General features: G+C 40.1%; 1 protein-coding gene across 1 annotated transcript; it reads right to left on the reverse strand.

Moving 5' to 3' along the window:
- Positions 1-208: 208 nt before the first annotated feature.
- On the reverse strand, positions 209-9,050 carry LOC143116825 (cytochrome P450 2J2-like). The gene is made up of 9 exons (XM_076278146.1): positions 8,822-9,050; positions 7,981-8,143; positions 7,724-7,873; positions 4,798-4,955; positions 4,174-4,350; positions 3,815-3,953; positions 3,357-3,544; positions 2,975-3,116; positions 209-2,350 (listed from the first exon to the last, which is right to left on the reverse strand). Exons 1-9 carry the CDS (start codon positions 9,002-9,004, stop codon positions 2,175-2,177), a joined length of 1,476 nt encoding a protein of 491 aa, XP_076134261.1. The 5' UTR covers positions 9,005-9,050; the 3' UTR covers positions 209-2,174.
- Positions 9,051-22,428: the final 13,378 nt, after the last annotated feature.

Raw genomic sequence — 22,428 nt, forward strand, 5'->3', positions numbered from 1 at the left:
TTTACATTTACATTTAATGTTGCTTACTCAAGTTTACTTTGACCTATTCCAGGGCAACCCCTAGGATTTGAGATAACATGGATATTGAGATAACAAGGATTATTGTTCAGAGGCACAAAAGGCTTTGGCTTAGATGGCCAGAAGTTAGTCTTGTAGTATTACAATATAACTATCTTGCTGCTATTTCTACACATTGATGGTACATTCAAATGATGCAATACAATATTTTATTTTCAGACACACAGGCTCATGTTCAATATCAAGCACTTACCCTATGTGAAACTAACTACCCCTTTTTATTCCAGACATGAAGACCATTCCCCATTGTTAAACAGCTAAACAGGCATGTTTAAAATAATGTGCTTTCAAAACATAACATTATGTCAAATAACAGAAAGAAGCCCTTAACAAAGGCAAACCCACCCAGCACTCACACAATATACTCTAATAGACTATTTAAAGGTTTCACAGGCAGGCAGCAGCCTGTGAGATCACATACAAGCTCGGTCAGAGAGTTCGGAAAAACATGGTGGACCAACACAAAAGCCCTGCAGATTGTTGTGTGTGAGAGCATTAGCAAGCTTTGGGGTTGCTTCCTGTGAGAGCATAAAGAGAGCTGTCGCTCTGTTTAAAAAAGTGTGTGTGTGTGTGTGTGTGTGTGTGTGTGTGTATGTATGTGTGTGTGTGTGTGTGGAGGGGGTGCGTCAGCTGGACAGCCGGTTATGTAAACTGGATTCAGACAAGTTAGGGAATGTAAGGGAATGTACATTGCCAGACATGACAGAATTGTTGACTTACACATAATTCCATATGTTTCACCATGCAAAATCTACAAGAATGTATGTGTCTCACCTTGCATGTTCAAACTCTGTAATAGTGGAAATAATGTGTTTTCAAATGTTGCTGCAAAAAAGCCAGATGTTGTTGTTGTTGATGAGGACAGCAGAGAAGTAACCATTCTTGAAGTAGGCTGTGCATTTGACTACAGTCTAGAGGATGCCTACCTTACAAAGCTTTTAAAGTATCAGCCACTCAGAGACATTGTTGTACAGCTTGGGTACAAATGTAAGCTGTTGGTGTATATATTTGGAAGCCTAGGTAATGTCCACAGACTAGTAGTCAGGGGGTTGCAGATTGCTGGTCTCTCTAAGACAAGAGCAAAGGCTCTAGCAAAATTCTGCTCAATTTCTGTGATAATTGGCAGTCGCCACATCTGGAGAAGGCGCTGTTTTTTAACTGAGACCAGAGGCATAGGCTACTGGGTTTACAATGCTGGTATCTAAGATTGTTTGTGTTCAATGAAATCTACTGTAAAATGTGAACACAAATAAAGGTATTAAAATGTGTGTGTGTGTGTGTGTGTGTGTGTGTGTGTGTGTGTGTGGAGGGGGTGCGTCAGCTGGACAGCCGGTTATGTAAACTGGACTCAGTTTTTCTGGAAAACCTAAGGGTGAATAGAAGTCCACACATTCCTTTTCTGCACTTATAACCCTCCACTTGCAAAAGAGGCAAGCTATCACCACAGAAAATACAAAATACATACTAGTGAAGGGCACTGTGAATACACACTCACATTTTTTTTAAAGGCATCTTTACTTTTACTACTTTTATTTTACCTTTCCATTGAAAATACTTCTCATACAATACTTCTTCAACTGGAGCTTTTTGAGCTATTTTGAGCTAACCACAAAAACAGTTCCATGTGATGAGATTATCAATGACAATTAGCCTACTGGTGATTAAAGTACTCCTGAAACAAAATTGAGTCCAATGTCAATTGGAATATGCCCAAACAACAATACGCAACAATTACCCATAAACATGGGTAAAAAAGCCTACAAAAAGTAGCCTTTTGTATCATCAGCTTAAGAAAGAACTATTTCTATTTAAGACTTTTTTGACCACACAGTGATTTATATATTCTTGATATTAAGCAGGCTAATACATTTAAAAGGAGTGGTTTCTCACAACTATGACGACTAGGTTTTTCACAATCAGACATGCATGCTAGACATTAATCTAAATAAACATCTCGCCTTTACATGGTTCTGTGGTTCACATGATATGACATCCATTTCAGGATGTTAATGTTCAAAGTGATCCTATACCAGTATTATGTTGAGACTATCTTTGTTTGTTTCTTTGTGTGTTTCTGAAGGAAGAGGGCTTGGACATCACCGAGGCTTGGCACAGATCTTGTGGGGAGGAGGCGAGTAGGTGAAGCCTAGCACTCCCTCCAAGCTGAGCTCCACACCTGGGACTGCGGAGAAGGTGAACCTCTGCAGCAGCGAGGCAAACAGCAGGAAGAGTTCCATGCGAGACAGCTGCTCTCCTAGACAAACTCTCTTCCCTGGGGGGTATGAATACATGTGACAACATGAAGATACATACCGGACCTAAATGTACTCAGATAAAAAGCATTGTAAAAAAGAGTCAGTGACAACAACAACATTCTGTCTGTTGGTTGCATAGTCATTGACTACCACGGCAACAACAAACATGTCAGTTTGATAATGACGTAATAATAAGTAAGGGATAATGGACGACACGGTGGTCTGTTCACAGACGTTAATGCACGGTCGAGGCCAAGATTCTGATGAACTTTAGCTTTGAAACATCGCTATTTTACTTAGCCTGCTGTCATCCATCTAGCTAAAAGCCACCTCCGTCATATGCTACAATGTTGCAATGTTCTGAAAGTCTGTCTGCATTTTACAGCTCGGATGCAACGTGACAGTTCATTTAAACTTCACAACGAGTTCAGCGAATTAATATACTGTGTGATACGGCCAAAACAATGGATCTACTTCATAGGTGTGCAGATAACATACGGTTAATGGTCGTTCTAAATTACGTAGGACAATGGGAAATTCAACCAAGCAGTGGAATAATGTGATAATAACATGTACTGAAGTTTTATATAAATGTGTGATGACAGTTTTAAAAATAGATTTAGGGCTTGATATTTGGTCACCTGCTGAAAACGGAAAGAAAGCATCTCTCCTGCGGAAGTGTCCCTCGGAATCCAGGAAGTGTTCAGGGTTAAACACATCAGGTGTCTCCCACTCATTTTTATCATGGAGCACAGATGACAGGTTTGCGGTTATCGCTGTTCCCTGAAAAAACAACATCATACCATTTATTAATAAATTCCAAACAATTTAGGCTGTGTTCACAAAGGGCTTGAAGTTTAACAGCTTAAATGCTGTTCTTGTTTGTTTGTTTGGTTGGTTGGTTTTTTTCACACACACACACACACTTTTCCCCCTTGCTCTCCATACTTATGGGGGTTCACTGAGCTAGGAGGGTAAGCATGTGGTTTTGCTCAGATGATTGAAAGGTCAAAGATCATTCACCTTGGGTATAAAGTATCCAGCCAGGGTGGTGTCTTTGGATGCCATTTTTGGAAATCCTAGTGGCACAACATTTCCCAACCTCTGAGTTTCATGGATGACTGCTTCAGTGTAATGCAGTTTAGGTCTGTCAGTCATGTTCGGGAACCGTGACTGGCCGATCACATTGTCTATCTCAGCCTGGACCTTTTCTGCAATAGAGAAATAGATCTGCTGGCTTAGACATACGTAGACACTTAAAGCTGCTGATTATAGTGTGGTAACCTCTGATGTACTGTGAGCAGTACTAAATGTCATATCTCATTCATAATGTCATTGTTATACATTATGCACTGGTAGGCATAGCATTGTTGTTTGTAAAAAAATCATATACATAGATGAGCATTTTCATGGTCTCTAGTGACAACTGGAATGAATGTTGTATGTAAAATAATTATTAAAAAACCAGATTGATCACTTACGCTGTATCTCAGGATACTTCATCATGAAGTACAGGGCCCAGCGCATTGTAGTGGCAACAGTCTCTGTGCCAGCCTCAACCATGTCGAGGGTGCAGACAATCAGGTTCTCCAAATCAAATCCTGCCCTTTCATCAGTACTCTGAAAGGCAGAGAAAAGGAAGGGCAACAGCCCTTGCTACAGCATACTGGATGAACTTCCGATGTCAGTTTAGATTGTTAATGTTGCACAATGGTGTTCTATCACAAATCTAATGTCAATGTGATGTAATCTAATGTTATCTTTAAAAAAAGATAACATCACAAAAAAGCCATGGCTACCTGTCTGTTTTCTCACAGGAACAAACTGTCTTCTGTCTCACCTTCTCCATTTCACCCAGAAACACATCTACATAATCACGTGGGTCTGACGGATCCCTGTCCTCAACGTGTTTCAGAATCTGCTGTCGCAGGAAGTCTTTGAATACCCGATAGTTGGAGTGAACGGTCTGGTGGGGACCTGGCAGGTAGTGTAAGAGGCCTGGGAAGGCGTTGTACAGCTGGGAAGGAGTAGAACATCGACACAGATGAACATGGGAATGTGGATCAAAATTGATCATGGTGCATTGTGAACAGGAGTGTTTGTGGTAAAATAAGAGGTAAACTATGAATTCTGTTATCACGTTAAGGTGGACTGCGCCATGCGGTATCGGATTTTTAAAAAAGGCATTCAGAACATGTTTGATGATGGTGGAAGTTATTGCCCAATGTTTATAACAATACCAGTGGTATTAAATGGTTCATAGAGTGTTGATGAGTGTACAAAATATGATTGTGGATAATACAGTGTGATTTTTAAATGTTAAAAGTTGCAGTTGCCGAATAAACTCTTTTGAGAGGTAGATATGGCTGAAATTTCAGAGGTGGATAAACTGTGTTTTATCTCCACTACAGCCCTGATTGTGAAGAATCAGAATTGTGGATTTTGCAACGTGTGCATCACTGACCTGTGCCTGTGCAGTCCCTGCCAATATAACCGCCTCAGCATCTGCCCGGAGAACGTTCTGGAACTGCTCATCACTGTACTCAAACCGACGCCCAAAGACGACTGAATAGATGACATTTGCTGTTGCACTGCACAGCGTGTACTGCGGATCAAACGGCTCTTGTGGACAAAACAAAAAACAAAGACAGTCATTAAGCATGTCTGGCCTATTAAAAGCATGCTTCTGCTGATGACCTAGTGACTGTAACCCCCATAGATATATGTAAGGGATAATGTATAGAACGCCGGTCATTACTGGGAAAACTAGATGTACCGCAGAGCGGTACAAAATATGACCGCCGCCCAGTCCAGCAAATTTTTTCCACAAAAAGAAATCACGCTGAAAGGCCTATATGATTCTAACTGTCTCACTAAATTGCATTATCCACACTCAATTCTCACTGGTATCTGCTAGACAACAAGTACCAAAACATGATTAGTTCATAGATTTCACATGTAAAATGAATTTTATACAACCCCACCTCCATCTTGCCTGTTCATAATTCTGAGAAATTCTTGATTGTTTGTGTTATGTTTATGTTATGTGTGTGGGTGTGTGTGTGTGTGAGTGTGTGTGTGTGTGTGGGTGTGTGTGTGTGTGTGTGCGTGCTTGTGTGTGTGCCTGTGTATGTGCCCGTACAAATGTCTACTGTGTGAGTATGTGTCATACGTATGATTACTGTGAATGTATGTGTGTGTGTGTGTGTGTGTATCTGTTTGTGCAACCTTGGTAGTACGCTCCATCGTTCTTGGATTTGGTGTTTCTAGAAAGGGTAGTTCGAACTCTCAATCGCAAACAAGGACGCAAAGTTTGGTCGTTTGAACTACTGCCCCTAGGCAGTCGCACTTGTGTCGTTCCTTGGTAGTTCCTGTTGGTGTCCAGAGCGCCTAACCAAAAATCACAACCGCCTAAACAAAAATTGCGAAGTGGATGTTTATCTCGTGACTCAATGATTGATATATCCTGTTGCTTAATTTTGATTAAGACACTGACTCCCCTACTTAGCTCATTCTTTCTATTTATGTTAATTCGAGTATTGCCTTAGCTTTAGTATTATAATCTTCATAGACTTTTACAACAGCAGTGATAAATGGTGTAGTGGCTAGAGCAGAAGACTTGTTATCCCAACGTTGTAGGTTCGATTTTCTTATGATGTGAGATTGTCCTCTTGCTTCTCGCTACCTGCAGGTGAACTGTGTGACACATAGATTAAATTGTTTTTGACTGATGTCTTGTACCTATGGTCTCTCGATGTAGAGTAACTATATACATAAATATGTATGGTCAAATCCTATTGTTGTGTCTCGTAGGCCTACTCTTACTCAGAGATGAAAAGAAAAGAAGAAATAGGATGCGAACTCAGGCCGAGCGCGCAGTGCACCAACGCGCTGCCGTTAAGCCACGAGACAGTTGATAACCTATGGGATACCCAGATATTTGTCCAGGCTATATATTTTTTCCAACACATAGATATTTAACACAACTAATGACTCATATTGGTCTGCTTAAGTTAACTGTTTTATATGCTTGCAATAGGTTTAGGTTTTGGCTGATGGCAATGACAATACCAACATTAATCACTCGGTTTAGATTAGAAACATGTCGACATAGGCGATGACAGAACATTTCTAGGGGGTGGGGTATTACACGTTGCCACTGTTTCCACCAATGATATGTATCGCTGCATCATCAACAACGTTGTTGGAACTATGGTGTTCGAACGTCGGAGGTAGCGAATTGCTACACAGGTACGATGCTTTCTGGAAACAGGTGTAACAGTGTCGTTGTTTGGTCGCAAGTTGCGTCGTACCATGGTGGTTGAGCAACGTCGTTGCTAACTTTTCTAGAAACGACCCCCAGAGCGTTCTACTAGCATTGTGAAGAGCGGTGTAATAAATATACATAGATGCCCCCATAGATATAATACATCTATGGATGTCCCATTGTTCATTGAGTTCTACTGATATGTATGTTCTAGAGTCCAATGCAGTATCTATGGTAACATCTCTCTTACAGGGAGATTTTTCAGTGTGTTCAGCAGATTTCCCTCGTCGGAATAATATAAGACAATTTGGGAACTATTATTGCTCGTTGCAAATCCATGAAATTTTGTGTAATGGCATGCCTCCACAATGACAACAACAGCAGTGGGAATGAATCACTGACTATTGAGTGTTGACTGCCAAAGAGCGCTCCACTGACTTTGTCCCTTCCCCTATGAACCAAAGGTAATAAATGTCAAAATCAGAAATAGATTGACAGATCTACTTATGGAAGCTTTAGCGTTAAGTTCTGTCAGGAAGACTCAATGCACGCGTCACTCATTCATTCATTACTTCCGACCAATCACCAGTCTGCATCAGCCTTTATAATCACTTTACTTTGCACCTGCCTGTTGCTTTCAGGTGCCGATTTTCGATGTTCCCACCCTCCCTCCCTAACCACCACCAGTTTGGCCTTGTCCAGATGTCCGAGGGGTAGGCTCCGCCCCTGCCGTCTCATACCGGCAGGATCTGCAAGAGTCTGCACACTCGGTGACCTGGACCGAGGACGGGGCCTATGCCAAAGACTGTCTTATTGTTGCTTATGCCTTTTGTATATCCTTTGATGGATTAAAACGTGTGTTAACTTTCATTGTACCTCCCTGAGTCTTTCTGATAGAACTAGTAATCAATCACTCTTTGAAGCTAGACCTTAGGTCAATAGTCTTTCATCAATAATCAACAGCTTAACCAGCCATGTGTGGCCTCATTGATATTTACTGACACTGCTTTCGCTAACAGTTGTAGTGGCATATGTTTTGGAGTTACAATAAGCATGCATTAATATCTAAGCATGGAAATGATCTGTCTTTGACAGCTCAGTGTTGTTTCTATGTGACTCACACCTTGTTCCTCCTTGAATGCTTCACAAAGGTAGTGGCACTCTTGCTGAATGTGAAGCTCCAGGGTTTTCTTTCCTTCGCCAAAGTGTCTCAGATGGGCATTGGCAAATTTCTTCTGCACCTTCCACATATACCCATTACTCAAGGCAATACCTTCATTCAAAGACATACAACGCAAATGTTTTACATTCAGCATGGCCTTGCAGAACTGGCATGTCACAATGCCAATAATGCAGTTAAGCATCAGATTCTTTACTCACCAATCCCTTTAAAGACCTTGTGGAAAAGAGGAACGATTGGTCGGTCTGCAAAACTGTCCAACTGAGTAACCAGGGCCTCCTTCACCATTTTGTATCCTGATATAAACACTGTTTTTTCACTGCCCCACCTCAGGCTGTACACGTCTCCATACACCTCAGCCAGCTTTAAAAAGTAAACACAGTGTAACTTGTCAGGAGGTCAGAGACATTTCTACCTACTTACTTAGCAAATAGTTTTTTATGGTTGATAGCCTTCCAATTCTGTCCTGCTGAAGCAACACACTGATTGGCTTGAAAAGTGTATGGCTTAGTCCCAGCACCTTGGCTTATTTCCTACTGACACTGAAGTTCAGGACCATGCACAGATACATGCAGAGTTTTATTTTTGAGGGAACAGAGTGGATGGAAAGCTAGAGTTACATGAGGAGAATATGGCAGAAAATTCATAAGCAACGATTAATTATACTTATTACACGGCTCTTGAATGGGATTTCCCAAAATTCTAGTGGTCATTATTTCCTCCGCTGCGTGTCGGGGTTCGGTTCGCCCTGTCGGGACTTCTTTTCCCAATAATGACCGGCGCTCTATACATTATCCCTTACTTAAAATAGCAACCAAGCTGTGATGGATATTGGAAGTAATGTAAGGTCAAATAAATACAAGAAGCTATTTTTTACATTTACGGAAATAAATGTATGGGTCTGTATTTAGAATTCTGCTTGATAAAGCAAATGTCACAGTTATGAAGAAATTTACTGAAATAATACAGCAATCTAAGCTAAAAAATCTGGTGGTGATACTTGTTTGTGTGCAATGACAATGTGGAATATTATTTTCCTACCTTGTCCATAGTTTTGAAATCTACTCCAGTGAAGACATTCCCAACTACTGGGAGAGGCCATGGTCCAGGTGGATAATTGGGAGGATCTTTGTTTTTGACTATATCCACTACAATCAAGAGAACGCAAATAACCACTAACCATCCTTTTAAGTCAAGCAAATCTAGCAACAAGTTTAGTATCATGACTGGACATGTGCTCAAAAGAGTCTTACTATGTGAATGCCCCTCTGTTGGGAGAGGAGACTATATGCTGTGTTATGTAACCCATTGCAAATTCTTCCTGAGTGAGGGGATGGGATGGGTGGAACTTAGTTCCTTTGTTTATAAAATGTGAAAGTTTATGCTTGATAACACTGTGCAGTGGGAGTAAAGTTCGTCCAAAGTAAATTGCTTGAAAAGAAAAAAAAACCTTGGAGTTATGCCAAATGCAGTGCAGCTGGGAGCTTTGCAGTGGGGTTGCTGTGTTCCCTTTTTATATAATGTTCTCTTTTTTATATATATATATATATATATATAGTGTGTGTGTGTGTGTGTTTTCTGTTTGCGATTACAATCAGTATGTAGTAGAAATTCCCTATTGTGGTAATGGTAATACAATAAGATTTCTATAGTAGACCTACTATAAGATAGTATAGTGGTTATATAATACTTCTATGATGTATACCTCTACAGGGTAGGAATTTCACGGCGGCCACGGCGGCCATGGCCGTCGTAGCCCCTTGCGTTGGCCTTGACGCCCCTTTGAAAATCAGAGGTTTACAGGCCATGGTGGCCTTGGTGCCCCCTTCTTTAAATATTCTGCTTTGCGTCCTACTAATAGCGATATATATTTAGCCTATGGCCTGTCAAAATAATCTTAGCATTCACAGATTACGCAGTGGAGAAAGTGACAGCGCAAGAAAGAAAGTGCGTCCAAATTAACCCATTCTTCTCAGTTGAACTACTGGCGAAGTAGCCTACTCATCACACAGACATCACAAGTATCACATGAAAGAGCTTTTTCTCAGCTTTTAAACGATGTTAGCCGCTAATTTCTGTGGTGAACGGTTCGCGAGAAAAGTAAATAATATCATTCAATTTAATCATAAATTCTACTGAAGGTTTTGCTCCATCTCCCTACCCATTCATCTCGGTGGAATACTTCACGAACCCTTCGTTTAACTATGACAAACCATATATCAGAATAAACAGCAGACCTTACCGAACAGAAAGGTGTAAAGCAGTCCCCTGTACAGTTAGCCGTTCCAGACTAATCCCGTTTTGAATTTGCAGTAAATTTCAACATACATGGATGTCTCCATATTTGGGATTTAAGTTTTACACTGTGTTTAAATTGTTCCACATTATTTCATAACGGGCCAAATACAAAATAAATATTACAAATGTCGCCTAGAGATCAGAGGACAGCTGACTATAAGAGTTTGTGAAAGTAGCCTTAATGATCACAAAATGTTAAGCATGCATCTAGGCTATTTGAGTTTCTTAAAGCGAGCTGTGCTTAAATTGTTCAATACATGATTTCATAACAGGCCAAATATAAAATAAATGTTAAATATAGCCTAGATATCTGAAAATATTAGATGATCAGGGGGTCGTTTCTAGAAAGCGTCGTTTGCTAACTTGCGTCGCAACCTTGGTAGTACGCTCCATCGTTCTTGGATTTGGTGTTTCTAGAAAGGGTAGTTCGAACTCTCAATCGCAAACAAGGACGCAAAGTTTGGTCGTTTGAACTACTGCCCCTAGGCAGTCGCACTTGTGTCGTTCCTTGGTAGTTCCTGTTGGTGTCCAGAGCGCCTAACCAAAAATCACAACCGCCTAAACAAAAATTGCGAAGTGGATGTTTATCTCGTGACTCAATGATTGATATATCCTGTTGCTTAATTTTGATTAAGACACTGACTCCCCTACTTAGCTCATTCTTGCCATTTATGTTAATTCGAGTATTGCCTTGGCTTTAGTATTATAATCTTCATAGACTTTTAAAACAGCAGTGATAAATGGTGTAGTGGCTAGAGCAGAAGACTTGTTATCCCAACGTTGTAGGTTCGATTTTCTTATGATGTGAGATTGTCCTCTTGCTTCTCGCTACCTGCAGGTGAACTGTGTGACACATAGATTAAATTGTTTTTGACTGATGTCTTGTACCTATGGTCTCTCGATGTAGAGTAACTATATACATAAATATGTATGGTCAAATCCTATTGTTGTGTCTTGTAGGCCTACTCTTACTCAGAGATGAAAAGAAAAGAAGAGATAGGATGCGAACTCCGGCCGAGCGCACAGTGCACCAACGCGCTGCCGTTAAGCCACGAGACAGTTGATAACCTATGGGATACCCAGATATTTGTCCAGGCTATATATTTTTTCCAACACATAGATATTTAACACAACTAATGACTCATATTGGTCTGCTTAAGTTAACTGTTTTATATGCTTGCAATAGGTTTAGGTTTTGACTGATGGCAATGACAATACCAGCATTAATCACTCGGTTTAGATTAGAAACATGTCGACATAGGCGGTGACAGAACATTTCTAGGGGGTGGGGTATTACACGTTGCCACTGTTTCCACCAATGATATGTATCGCTGCATCATCAACAACATTGTTGGAACTATGGTGTTCGAACGTCGGAGGTAGCGAATTGCGACACAGGTACGATGCTTTCTGGAAACAGGTGTAACCATAGACTGTATATGTTCTATATACAGTCTATGGGTGTAACAGTGTCGTTGTTTGGTCGCAAGTTGCGTCGTACCATGGTGGTTGAGCAACGTCGTTGCTAACTTTTCTAGAAACGACCCCTGATGATTTACAGTTATATGTAATATGTCATGTTTTTTGTTTTTGTAATGTTTCATACAGTGATGCAGGTCTACTGCAGTGAATACAACTTTGATCATTTTTATAGCATACTACTGTATAGTTAACTTTGGCCTTGGTGCACTGACATGTGGCCTTTGTGCCCCCCACCAAATATGCCCAACTGAAGGCCAAGTGGCCTTGCCCCTAAAATGGTGAAATTCCAAGCCTGCTCTATAATATATTACTCTAGTGTTCCTAGGCTACAGTCTTAGTAATATTTTTACTACCATATTTATCTGGAGACTCAGTCAGGAAGGTCAATCAGGAAACAGGCTTTATTCTTTTCAACGATGTGCATCAAGGGAGATGCACCCACAGTATTCAGTATCTCTGTCTATACAAGATTAATCTTAAACTAAAGTAAGCCATGCATCAGGTAGACTGTGTGAACTGCAAGCAGCATGCTATTCAGTTAAACATAGCAAAGATCATTATGCCTATGTTCACCTCACCTCACTATTTCTTAATCCGTGCCTACAGCACTGCTATGTCCTCAGGAAAAGTAGCCTACCAGAGGAATGCTCTTGTAATATGAGTTTGACTTATTTTAAAGCATCTTATCAAGAAGCACTGGCAGCCAAATTTGCTTGTTTTTATTACAAATTTGGCTGGTTTTCAGAATGATGAGACGTCTTAAAACTAGATGTACCGCATAGCGGTACAAAATATGACCGCCGCTCAGTCCTGTACATCCGTTCCGCGAAAATAAATCACACTTCAATTTGTCTCCATATTTTACTCCATCCCCCACTCTTGAAACTTTTGTGTATGCTTGTTTGGCATGCCTGAGTGTGTGTGTGCGGCTGCACAGAAAGTAGCCTACTGGTGCTGAAAAGGTGAATAGATTGTAGAATAGCCAAAGAAGATGTAGCGTTGTTATAAAACCTTTAAAATCTCTAAACAATCACAAGTAGGGCAGTTCATCACAGTTCATCCATTGCAACTGGATTGATGAAAGGTCACTTACACCTGTAGGCTACATTGTATTTGGGGAAAAGCAAAAGGTATCAGCATAATGTTATTTATTTATTTATTTATTTATTTATAAACAAAAACATCTCTGTCAGTTCCATGCCGTTTTCAACAGCTATCAAAAACAGAGGTCATTTTTGGATGGATGGATTTTTTGTGAATGTTTCTTCTTCTACATAAGATTTTAGTCATCTTTAGTTCATGTAATGCTTTATTGTCAATGCACAAATTAAGTAACAGTAGTCTGAAATGTTATTGTTAATGCACAAATTAAGTAATAGTAGTCTGAAACGAAATGCTGTTTTACATCTAACCAGTGGTGCAAATAACTGACATGTCCAAATGGGCCTTGATGAAATGCGTCGCTAGACTGTTCATACACATTTTAACGGGCCAAAGTTGAAGAGCTGTTGTCCGTTATTGTTCGTGCAAATATAGGCTGATTCATGTTCCCTTGCATTGTGTAACTGAGGTCCATGGCTAGTCTGGCTTTCACCAGACTAAGCTCAATCTTTTAAGAAATCAAAAAATAAATAGCGGGCAGATCAGGCTGGGTTCACCCAGCCTAGTCCATAGGCACCCGATATTGTTTAATTTTCCGATTGAGATATCCACGCTCTGGCTATTCTAAATGCAAAAATGCATCAGGGAGTTATGACAAAACTGTAACTAACAAACTAGATCCTAATAGAAAGCTGTTAGCTTCCCTAAGCTACAGGTAGGGTTATAAGGTAGGCCTATTTACAACATAAATTGTCAATTTTATCCTCAGATTTATTTCGGCTTCAAGAAGAAATGGAAATTACATTTCATGTGAACATCATCCTAATATTAGACGTTCTCTGCAGTAAACTACACTCCTTGTATGAAGCGTCCATTGTTTTTTTACGGAAGCTTATTGCTGCCACACTAAAAGAAATAAAAAGGCTCAGTATTATGTAATTACATGAAAAGTTTCTTGTTATAACAATATCTTTTTCATGTTTTAACAAGATATTTATCACGTTATTACATGAAATTATCACGTTATTTCATAATACTGATATTTTCACGTTATAACGTGAAAATATTATGTTATTTCAAGATATGATATTTTTACGTTTTAACAAGATATTTATCACGTTATTACATGAAATTATCACGTTATTTCATGATACTGATATGATATTTTCACCCTTCCCCACAGCCTTATAAATGACAGCGATGACCTGACATGCAGGCTACCGAGCCAGAGTGGTCTATACATTCACCCACATTGCGTGAAGATTTGCATATTTATCAAAGCCCTTTCTCCCTCTTGCGTCAAGTTAGCGAAAGTTTTATTTATTGTGTTGATAAGAAGATAAAGCAGAACTATCAGGCTGTGTGAGCCATATATATACAGTCTATGGTGTGAGCAGGCTATCCTGCATAGAACCTCTCTATCGGCCTCCTTTTCAGCAGCTCTCTGCCGATACACACACATCCCTCTTCGCTGCTCCTCAGTCAGCTGGGAATTGACCACACACACAGCCTACACACTCATACACAAATGCACAAAAACAAACACTCATCAAGCAGCACTGTAATAGCAGTAAGGGTGCAAGTTCATAGACACTAGTTATCATTTATGCCAGCCATGAGCTCTCGTGGCCTTGTTTCGTTTAGTTTCGTTATTTTGAAATAACGTGATATTTTCATGTTATAACGTGAAAATATCATTATCATGAAATAACGTGATAATTTCATGTAATAACGTGATACATATCTTGTTAAAACGTGAAAAAGATATTGTTATAACAAGAAACTTTTCACGTAATTACATAATACTGAGCCTTTTTATTTCTTTTAGTGTGGCAGCAATAAGCTTCCGTATTTTTTCCAACCCACTTTTAACTTCCAACAAAATTACGTCTCACTGCAACGACGCGCCATCTAGTGGACAAACGACTTCTTATCGCCAATACTGGAAATGCAGCCATGATGATGATGATGAATATTTATTTTGGCTTTCTTTTAATCCTACTGAATTTGTAATTATGTATCGGCCGTTCTAATACCGAGAGTATGTGGGCGCCTGTGTGTGTGTGCATGTGTATATGTGTGCACTGCCGCCATCTACAGGCCAATGAGTGTACAGTCACTAAATGTACACATAACCTAATTTGGCATACCCCCAAAGAATGCCAGGTCAATCATACACATAAAATTTGGTGCAGTTCTGAACACCTTAACTGAAGATAGGGGCGATAAAAGCAGAATAATATTATTGCATTTTCATTTTTTACCGGGGGGGGGGGGGGGGTGCAAATCACAAATGAGTGATTATGGGCCAGGTTGATGTGGGCCCTTGAGACCAACATACCATAACAGATTCTTCATTCTCAGTGCCACGGTTCAGGTAGTTATTTAGGAAAAACTGCTTTTTTTGCGGTTCGGGGGGCCCAGCACGGGGGGGGAGTGGCCCCCGGGGACGAAACAAAAATTTTCCGTAAAAGTCTAGTGGGGCTACATACCCACCAAATTTCATGTGCCCCGGTGGTTCGGTGTCCCGGGTATCGTTGACCAAAAATTCAGGAAGTAGATGACGAAAAAAAATAAATAAAAAAAAACTTTGACAATCCCTATATGACCGCTTCGCTAGCGCCGGTCATAATAAGTCAATTAAGTAAAAATGGGAAAAAAATATGAGAAAGTGCTAGGAAAATCTCTTTATAAGCTACTAAAACAAGAACAACTAGGCCACCTAATATAAGTTGAATAGCACTTGGTTAGAAGCAGTTTTTTTGCAATGTGTGGCATTTGCATTTTGTGTCTGGAGGCTGTAGCCTAGTACACACATGCCTATTGTCCGTCCCAATCTGAACAGAACTAGGACATTTGCAGGCTTCAGAAGTAAAACAAAAACCCAGATGAAGTAAATGAAAAGTTGATCACTGTGATCTAAACTTATACAAATAGCTTGGACGACAAAAGATGAGGATGCCGCCGCTTTCTTTTTGTGCTTCTGAAGCAGCTCTGAAAGACTGAATGGTTTATGGCTGCTATCCTTGCCAGGATTATAGCCTATGATTTTGAATGCACGCAAAACTGGACAAAAAAAGTCTAGAGAAAAGGCTAGAGTGGGTGAAATACATTTATCAAACACAGACGTGACTATCAAAGGAATGACTTGTTTTGGTTGTTTTGACTTCGCTGCCAACTGGTTAACACCCAGTTTGTTTGTTTAAAAACTGAACGGAAGCAGTTTTTTTTTTAGAAGTGACCAGTTTAGAAGCCTAAAGTTCAGTCTGTTACCAAAATGACATCGATCTTATTTATTTTTTATTTGCTCGACATTAGGAGTGTTTTTGTGTTTCTCACCGTTTCCTTCTAATTTATGACTTCATCAAAAACAAACGTCCAAATAACTTTCCTCCTGGGCCGCGTCCATTGCCTTTTATAGGTGACCTTCATCGCCTTGACTTCAACAATATCCATCTACAGTTTTCCAAGGTAGGTCCCTTGGCTGGTTTTAAAGCAGGACATGATTAGCAAACCTGCATAGCCTAGCCTATCCCTTACACAAGTTATAGTTTTTTTCGAAGTACACTAGGCTACAGTGCAGTAGGCTACAATGATGTTTAATGATATGTCCAAAATATTGCATTTCTGCATTAAAGTACTATGCAATGCAATGCCGTTTTTTCATTGCATTTCCTGCATAAGAACTGTAAATAATTCCTCCAAAACTGCAGTTTAGATATTCAGAAAACTACCGTTTGGATACGTAGTATGTAGTACTACTACTATGTAGTAGTAGTAGTGTAGTTATTTTTTGTAAGGGATGTACAGTATAAGTAAATATACTCTTTTGTGTCATGTCTTCATGATTCTTGAATTCTGTTACTGTCACTAGTATTCTACAGTGTAGCATGTATCAGAATTTGTTGAGATACAGTGTAGCATGTATCAGAATGTGTTGCCAGTTACAGTATAACAAAATATTACACAGTTAAAGCCTAGTGTAGCCTATTTTTTCAACTAAGAATAGCTAAATGAAAGTCCTGGCTCTCATACTGACTTAGAAATTGTAACCCATGCTTTTGTTACATCTAGGCTGGACTATTGTAACTCTCTGTATTTAGGTCTGAACCAATCTACCCTTGCTAGACTTCAATTAGTCCAAAATGCAGCAGCTAGGCTTCTTATTGGAACTAAGAAACATATGCACATATGTGCTGGCCCAACTCCATTGGTTACCTGTCAAATACAGAATTAATTTTAAAGTTTTACTTTTTGTTTTCGAAGCCCTAAATAGATAGATAGATAGATAGATAGATAGATAGATAGATAGATACTTTATTGATCCCCAGGGGAAATTCAAGGTCTCATACAGACATAATTTGCCTGAGGAAGACCCAGTCGGGTCGAAACGTTGCAACACATTAAATATATGGGAGTTTTAGCAGAGTGCGGGCATTTCATTTCTTTGCAGCTCTAGTTCCATTTGCCCTGCACCTCACCGGTGGGGATGTGCACACCTCCACTACTACTCATACAGACATCACACACACACATTCACTAACAGCAGAAAAAGTAATTAAAAGTATATAATATAAAAAACACAACAAAGCAATAAGGACAGTAGAAGATTATATATATATATATATATATATATATATATATATATATATATATATATATATATATATAACTATATTAAGAAAAGGTATAAGTGTGGCCACAGTTCGGCTGTGGCATGGAGGGAGGGGTTATGCATATGTGCTAATATAGCATGCAAACAGTGAGGCAGAAAGACATGATGTCTTCCACGGTGTTGGAACTTGTCCGAGGCGTAGACTCAAATTGAACATGTGCTTCAGTGGCTCCCCCAGTTCAGCAGCACAGGCCTTGAGTAGCCTTGGACACAGTCTGTCAGGCCCCGCTGCCTTATTGGTGTGAAGTTTCTTTAGTTGAGCTCTTACTTGATCTGCTGTGATGATGGGGGGTGTGAGGGGAGGGGGAGGGGTGCATCTGGGATCTGTGTGTCTGATGGCTGTTGACTGAGGTCGTTGTCACCTCATTGTTCGTGATCGCCATGTGGGGGAGGGGTGCAATATCCAGTGATGGTGGGGGTACGATAGCCTGTGATGGTGGAGGTGAGTGTTGCACTGGTATTGAGGGGGTGTGGGGGTGGGGGCTGGGGGATGACCACCTCCTTGATGTCCCTCAAGGCGGCCAGAGTCGTGGACATCTCAACAGGCACAGGCAAGGAGGCGTCAGGCGGGGGCAGGGCGTGAGGTGATGGTGGCTTAGGTCGTTGGGTGTCACCGGGATGCAGAGCTGGAGGCTGGGAGGTGGGGGTAGGGCAGGCACGCAAACAAGAGTCAGCCGGGGGTGGTGGACAGACCACTGCCATTGGAGCTGGAGCAGGGCAGTCAAACCTGTTGTAGAAGTGGTTCAACTGGTTCGCCCTGTCCAGGTCCCCCTCCACAGAGCTGCTGCTCTTCTTCAGGCCAGTGATAGTCTTCATGCTGTCCCATGCTTCCTTCATGTTGTCCTGTTTGTCCTGTTTTTCCTTGTAGGGCAGTCAACAAACTGGTAGAAATTTGTGAGTGTGGAATCCAGTGTTATGTGATTGAAGTCACCAGACATCACAAAAAAGGCATCAGTGTGTTGTGTTTGAAGCCTTGTGATTGTGGAGTGGATGTGGATCACACACTGTATTCGGGAGAGCTCGAGGTGGAACGTGGAAAATGGAATGACACACAGTATATCTGTGACCTTTTAAGTCCCCACTCTCCTTCTAGGCCACTGAGGTCTTCCTCACAACATCTTCTCTCAGTCCCAAATGCAACCCTAAAAACTAAAGGTGATAGGGCTTTTTCTGTTGCTGTCCCTAGACTCTGGAATAATCTCCCAGGACCAGAAATTAAGTCCTGTCTAACCATCAGTAGTTTTAAATCAAATTTAAAGACCCATCTATTTTTTTTGGCCTATAATGTCCATTAATCTCCCCTTGTTTGTTTATTAGGGGTCCGAGCAGCGTAGCTGCAGGAACCCTATTGTTTCTGTACCGTTCATTTTTTGGCCAAAATTCTGTAAAAGTCATACTGCAGCCTAAACCGTAACTCCAAAACTCTTGAAATTTTCAGGTATGGTTACCAGTACCCCCCTCTACCCATAACCCAAATTTGGGGTACTGCATCCAAAGGTGGCGCTCTTGTCAAAAACGCTTATTTCTCCTTACCAGATTCACCTAGACTCAAAATTCTTTCATCATATTAATCTCTACATTCAGATACATCTTTTTCACCCTGGTCTTATGCTCTAAAATTTTTTACTTTTGCCACAATTTCAGAGAAAAGCCAAACATCATAAAAAGTTTCACAGGCTTCAAAAATTATCAAATCTTCACCAAAATTCTCACAGACAATGTTTATACAAAGCCTCACAAAAGTTATCAAAAGAATTTGGATACGTTGTTCCATTTCAGAGATATAGGCCAATAAAGTTCGACCACTCAGCCCATTTCTCCTATATCACCTATATTCCTATATGAGTAATTTTTTTTCCTTGGATAACAACCATACAACCATCATTAGGTGGATACCATTAACAGTGCACATTTTCAGATATGTACTCTTTTTTATAAAGCCCTTAAATCTATTGTCAAATGTATGCTAGGAATTTTCTTGATGTTGTGTGTTTGCCAACACACATTTTCACCATTTGAATGTGACTGTTCAATGTGTATGATTGTCAGTGGCTGAGTGGGATAATGCCTAGTGCTTGTGTTTGTTAGGTTGAAAGTTCGAATCCTGCTAGAGCTTTAGGCTCAAGATGCACATGCTATTGGTTATTGAAGATTCACACTATTGAACAGCACCTGAATGACATCAGACAATTAACATTCACACTCATTAGTTGCCAAGAATCAGAATGCCGACACACTCTGTGACATATAGGGGAACTTCTTTGTTTACTATTTTTCCTTCATCATTATCATATTTATATTTCATCCATTACTGTTCTTCTCTGTAAATGTCTAATTGCCCCAGAATATCCAAAAGTTTTCAGGTGTACTCTTTCAGGAAAGCCCTTCATTTTATTGTCAAATGTATACTTGGAGTTTTTCTTGTGTGTTTACCAACACACATTTTCACCATTTGAATGTGACTGCTGAATGTGTATGATTGTCAGTGGCAGAGTGGGATAATGCCTAGTGCTGGTGTTTGTTAGGTTGAGAGTTCGAATCCTGCTAGAGCTTTAGGCTCAAGATGCACATGCTATTGGTTATTGAAGATTCACACTATTGAACAGCACCTGAATGACATCAGACAATTAACATTCACACTCATTAGTTGCCAAGAATCAGAATGCCGACACACTCTATGACATATAGGGGAACTTCTTTGTTTACTATTTTTCCTTCATCATTAAGTCTATCATATTTATATTTCATCCATTACTGTTCTTCTCTATAAATGTCTAATTGCCCCAGAATATCCAAAAGTTTTCAGGTGTAGTCTTTTAGGAAAGCCCTTCATTTTATTGTCAAATGTATACTTGGAGTTTTTCTTGTGTGTTTACCAACACACATTTTCACCATGTGAATGTGTCTACCCAATATGTAGGATTGTCAGTGGCTCAGTGGGATCATGCCTAGTGCTGGTGTTTGTTAGGTTGAGGTTGAGGGTTCGAATCCCCGGTAGTGCTTTAGGCTCTAGCTCGAATACTATTGGTTATTGAAGATTCACACCATTGAACAGCACCTGAATGACATCAGGCAATCAACATTCACACTCATCAGTTGCCAAGAATCAGAATGCCGAGACACTCTATGACATTCAGGGGAACTTCTTTGTTTACTATTTTTCCTTCATCATTAAGTCTATCATATTTATATTTAATCTATTAGTGTTCATCTCTACAAATGTCTAATCGCCCCTCCATGCTTGGAGTTTTTCTTGTGTGTTTACCAATACACATTTTCACCATGTGAATGTGACTGGCCAACATGTAGGATTGACAATGGCTCAGTGGGATAATGCCTTGTACTGGTGATCGATCCTTAGGTTGAGAGTTCAAATCCCACTTGAAGCATTAGTGAGTTGTGGATGTTAGCATACTACAATAGAATGCTGTTGGGTTGTGGAGGATAACACACTATAACATTACAGCTACTTGTCAATATGGACTTGTAGTGCAAGGCAAGTATTACTGTATAATTGTAAGCTGTAGCCTATAATTATTTGTCATTTCTTATACATATTTAGTCGGCTCTTCCACTTGACAGAACAACTCTATATCGGTTAAGGATGTCACGCATGAAATAATGCTGCAGAAACATGAAAATACGACTTTGAGTTTAGTAGGCTATAATTTTCAGTTCCTGTTTATCTATTGCACAATGGGTAATAATTTAAAGGAATCATGTTGCAGTCTTGTAAATAGTGACCCTGCAAGATCCCTAGTCATTGCAAAATCATAGTCTGTGACTTAAAACTCTACTACTTGTCTTTAGATGTGAGAGGGTCTGAGACTGTAGTCTTTCAAAAATCTTTTCCAAATCTTTGCAAATCTTTCCAAAGTTTACCCGCTGGGAAACCCTGTAGCTCTGGAGCAGGGGCTCAGACCAGGATAAATTGTTTGCTCGCCCTCAGTTCGCTCTTTTGTTCATCTCAACCCAGCACTCCAGTGTGTCCTGCTCTGTGTGCGTCTTTGAGTTAACGTAAGTCATCACTTTAATCACTAGTGATGGCGAACTGAAGCTTTCTGAACCAGTGAAGCTTCCAATCCAATTGTATCGAAAAAAGGTTCAGTACTCGAAGCTTCAGAACTCTATGAGGACCTCTGCTGGTGAAAGTTAAGGATAGCATTGTGTCACAAAGTGTTTCAGACATTAGCCATGAATGTCTTTGAGTCGAAGATGAATAAATGTTGAGCATGAATTAATGGATAAATAAATAATGTAATAAATAGGCCTAACTAAGCCTATTTTGTACCCTGCATAAATACAAATGTAATTGCCTTCTCTACAAAAACAATAAAGGTAGTATTTTGGCTGTGAACATTTATTGTATTTGTAAACAAAATACATCAATTTAGAAGGGAGATGAATAAAGAATGGGCATGCACATTGCACACACATTTCTGTGATTACGTTGAGTACATAGACTATGATTGAGTACGTAGACCAATTGTAAACTGGGTTGTGTTGTAACTGTGCGATTCAGTCCTGCACACGCCTGGACTCGAACCCGCGAAACAGACGCACCTTAGAACGGGAGTCGAGCGTGCTGATAATTGAGCTAAAAGCCCAGCCTATAAGCTTTCGTGTTAGCAGCATTATTGACTCTGTTGGCTCTCCTTCTTCAACAACCCACAACGGCGCCCCCCGTGTCGCGCAACTTTAATGCTTTGAATTACATTTCGAAGCAGTCACGTGGGTGTGTGTGAAACGAAGCTTCGGACGTCACTGATCACGTGATTATCACAAAACGAATCAAGCTCCGATACAAAGCTTCACTCCAAATTGGTTCATATCTTCGATACACGCTTCGAAGCAGGGGGTTCACGGGTAACATCACTATTAATCACCCTCACTATGACTTTTGTGATGTTTATCAGTTTGTAGAGTAGCTCTGCCATCATGTGTAAAGTTAAGGTCTTTGTTTGTTGGTTTGGTGTGTTGGAGTCCCATGTGAGAGATGATTAGGTGATGTTGGTTGACTTGGGATGTCAAGTATTGTTTAGTTGTACCTTATATAGCCATATGATTTCAGTTTATTGTTCAAATGTCAATT

This window comes from Alosa pseudoharengus, unplaced genomic scaffold (assembly GCF_046254945.1).
Source record: "Alosa pseudoharengus isolate Yale_2024_CS ecotype anadromous, Long Island Sound unplaced genomic scaffold, YU_APseudo_1.1 YU_APseudo_1.1_scf_11, whole genome shotgun sequence".
NCBI lineage: Eukaryota > Metazoa > Chordata > Actinopteri > Clupeiformes > Clupeidae > Alosa > Alosa pseudoharengus.

Coding starts and splice junctions, on each gene's coding strand:
- LOC143116825 (XM_076278146.1), bottom strand. CDS start 9,004: ATGATACTAAACTTGTTGCTAGATTTGCTTGACTTAAAAGGATGGTTA. Junction 3,545..3,814: donor GAAGTATCCTGAGATACAGC/GTAAGTGATCAA, acceptor TCTCTATTGCAG/AAAAGGTCCAGGCTGAGATA. Junction 3,117..3,356: donor CTGGATACTTTATACCCAAG/GTGAATGATCTT, acceptor TTGTTTTTTCAG/GGAACAGCGATAACCGCAAA.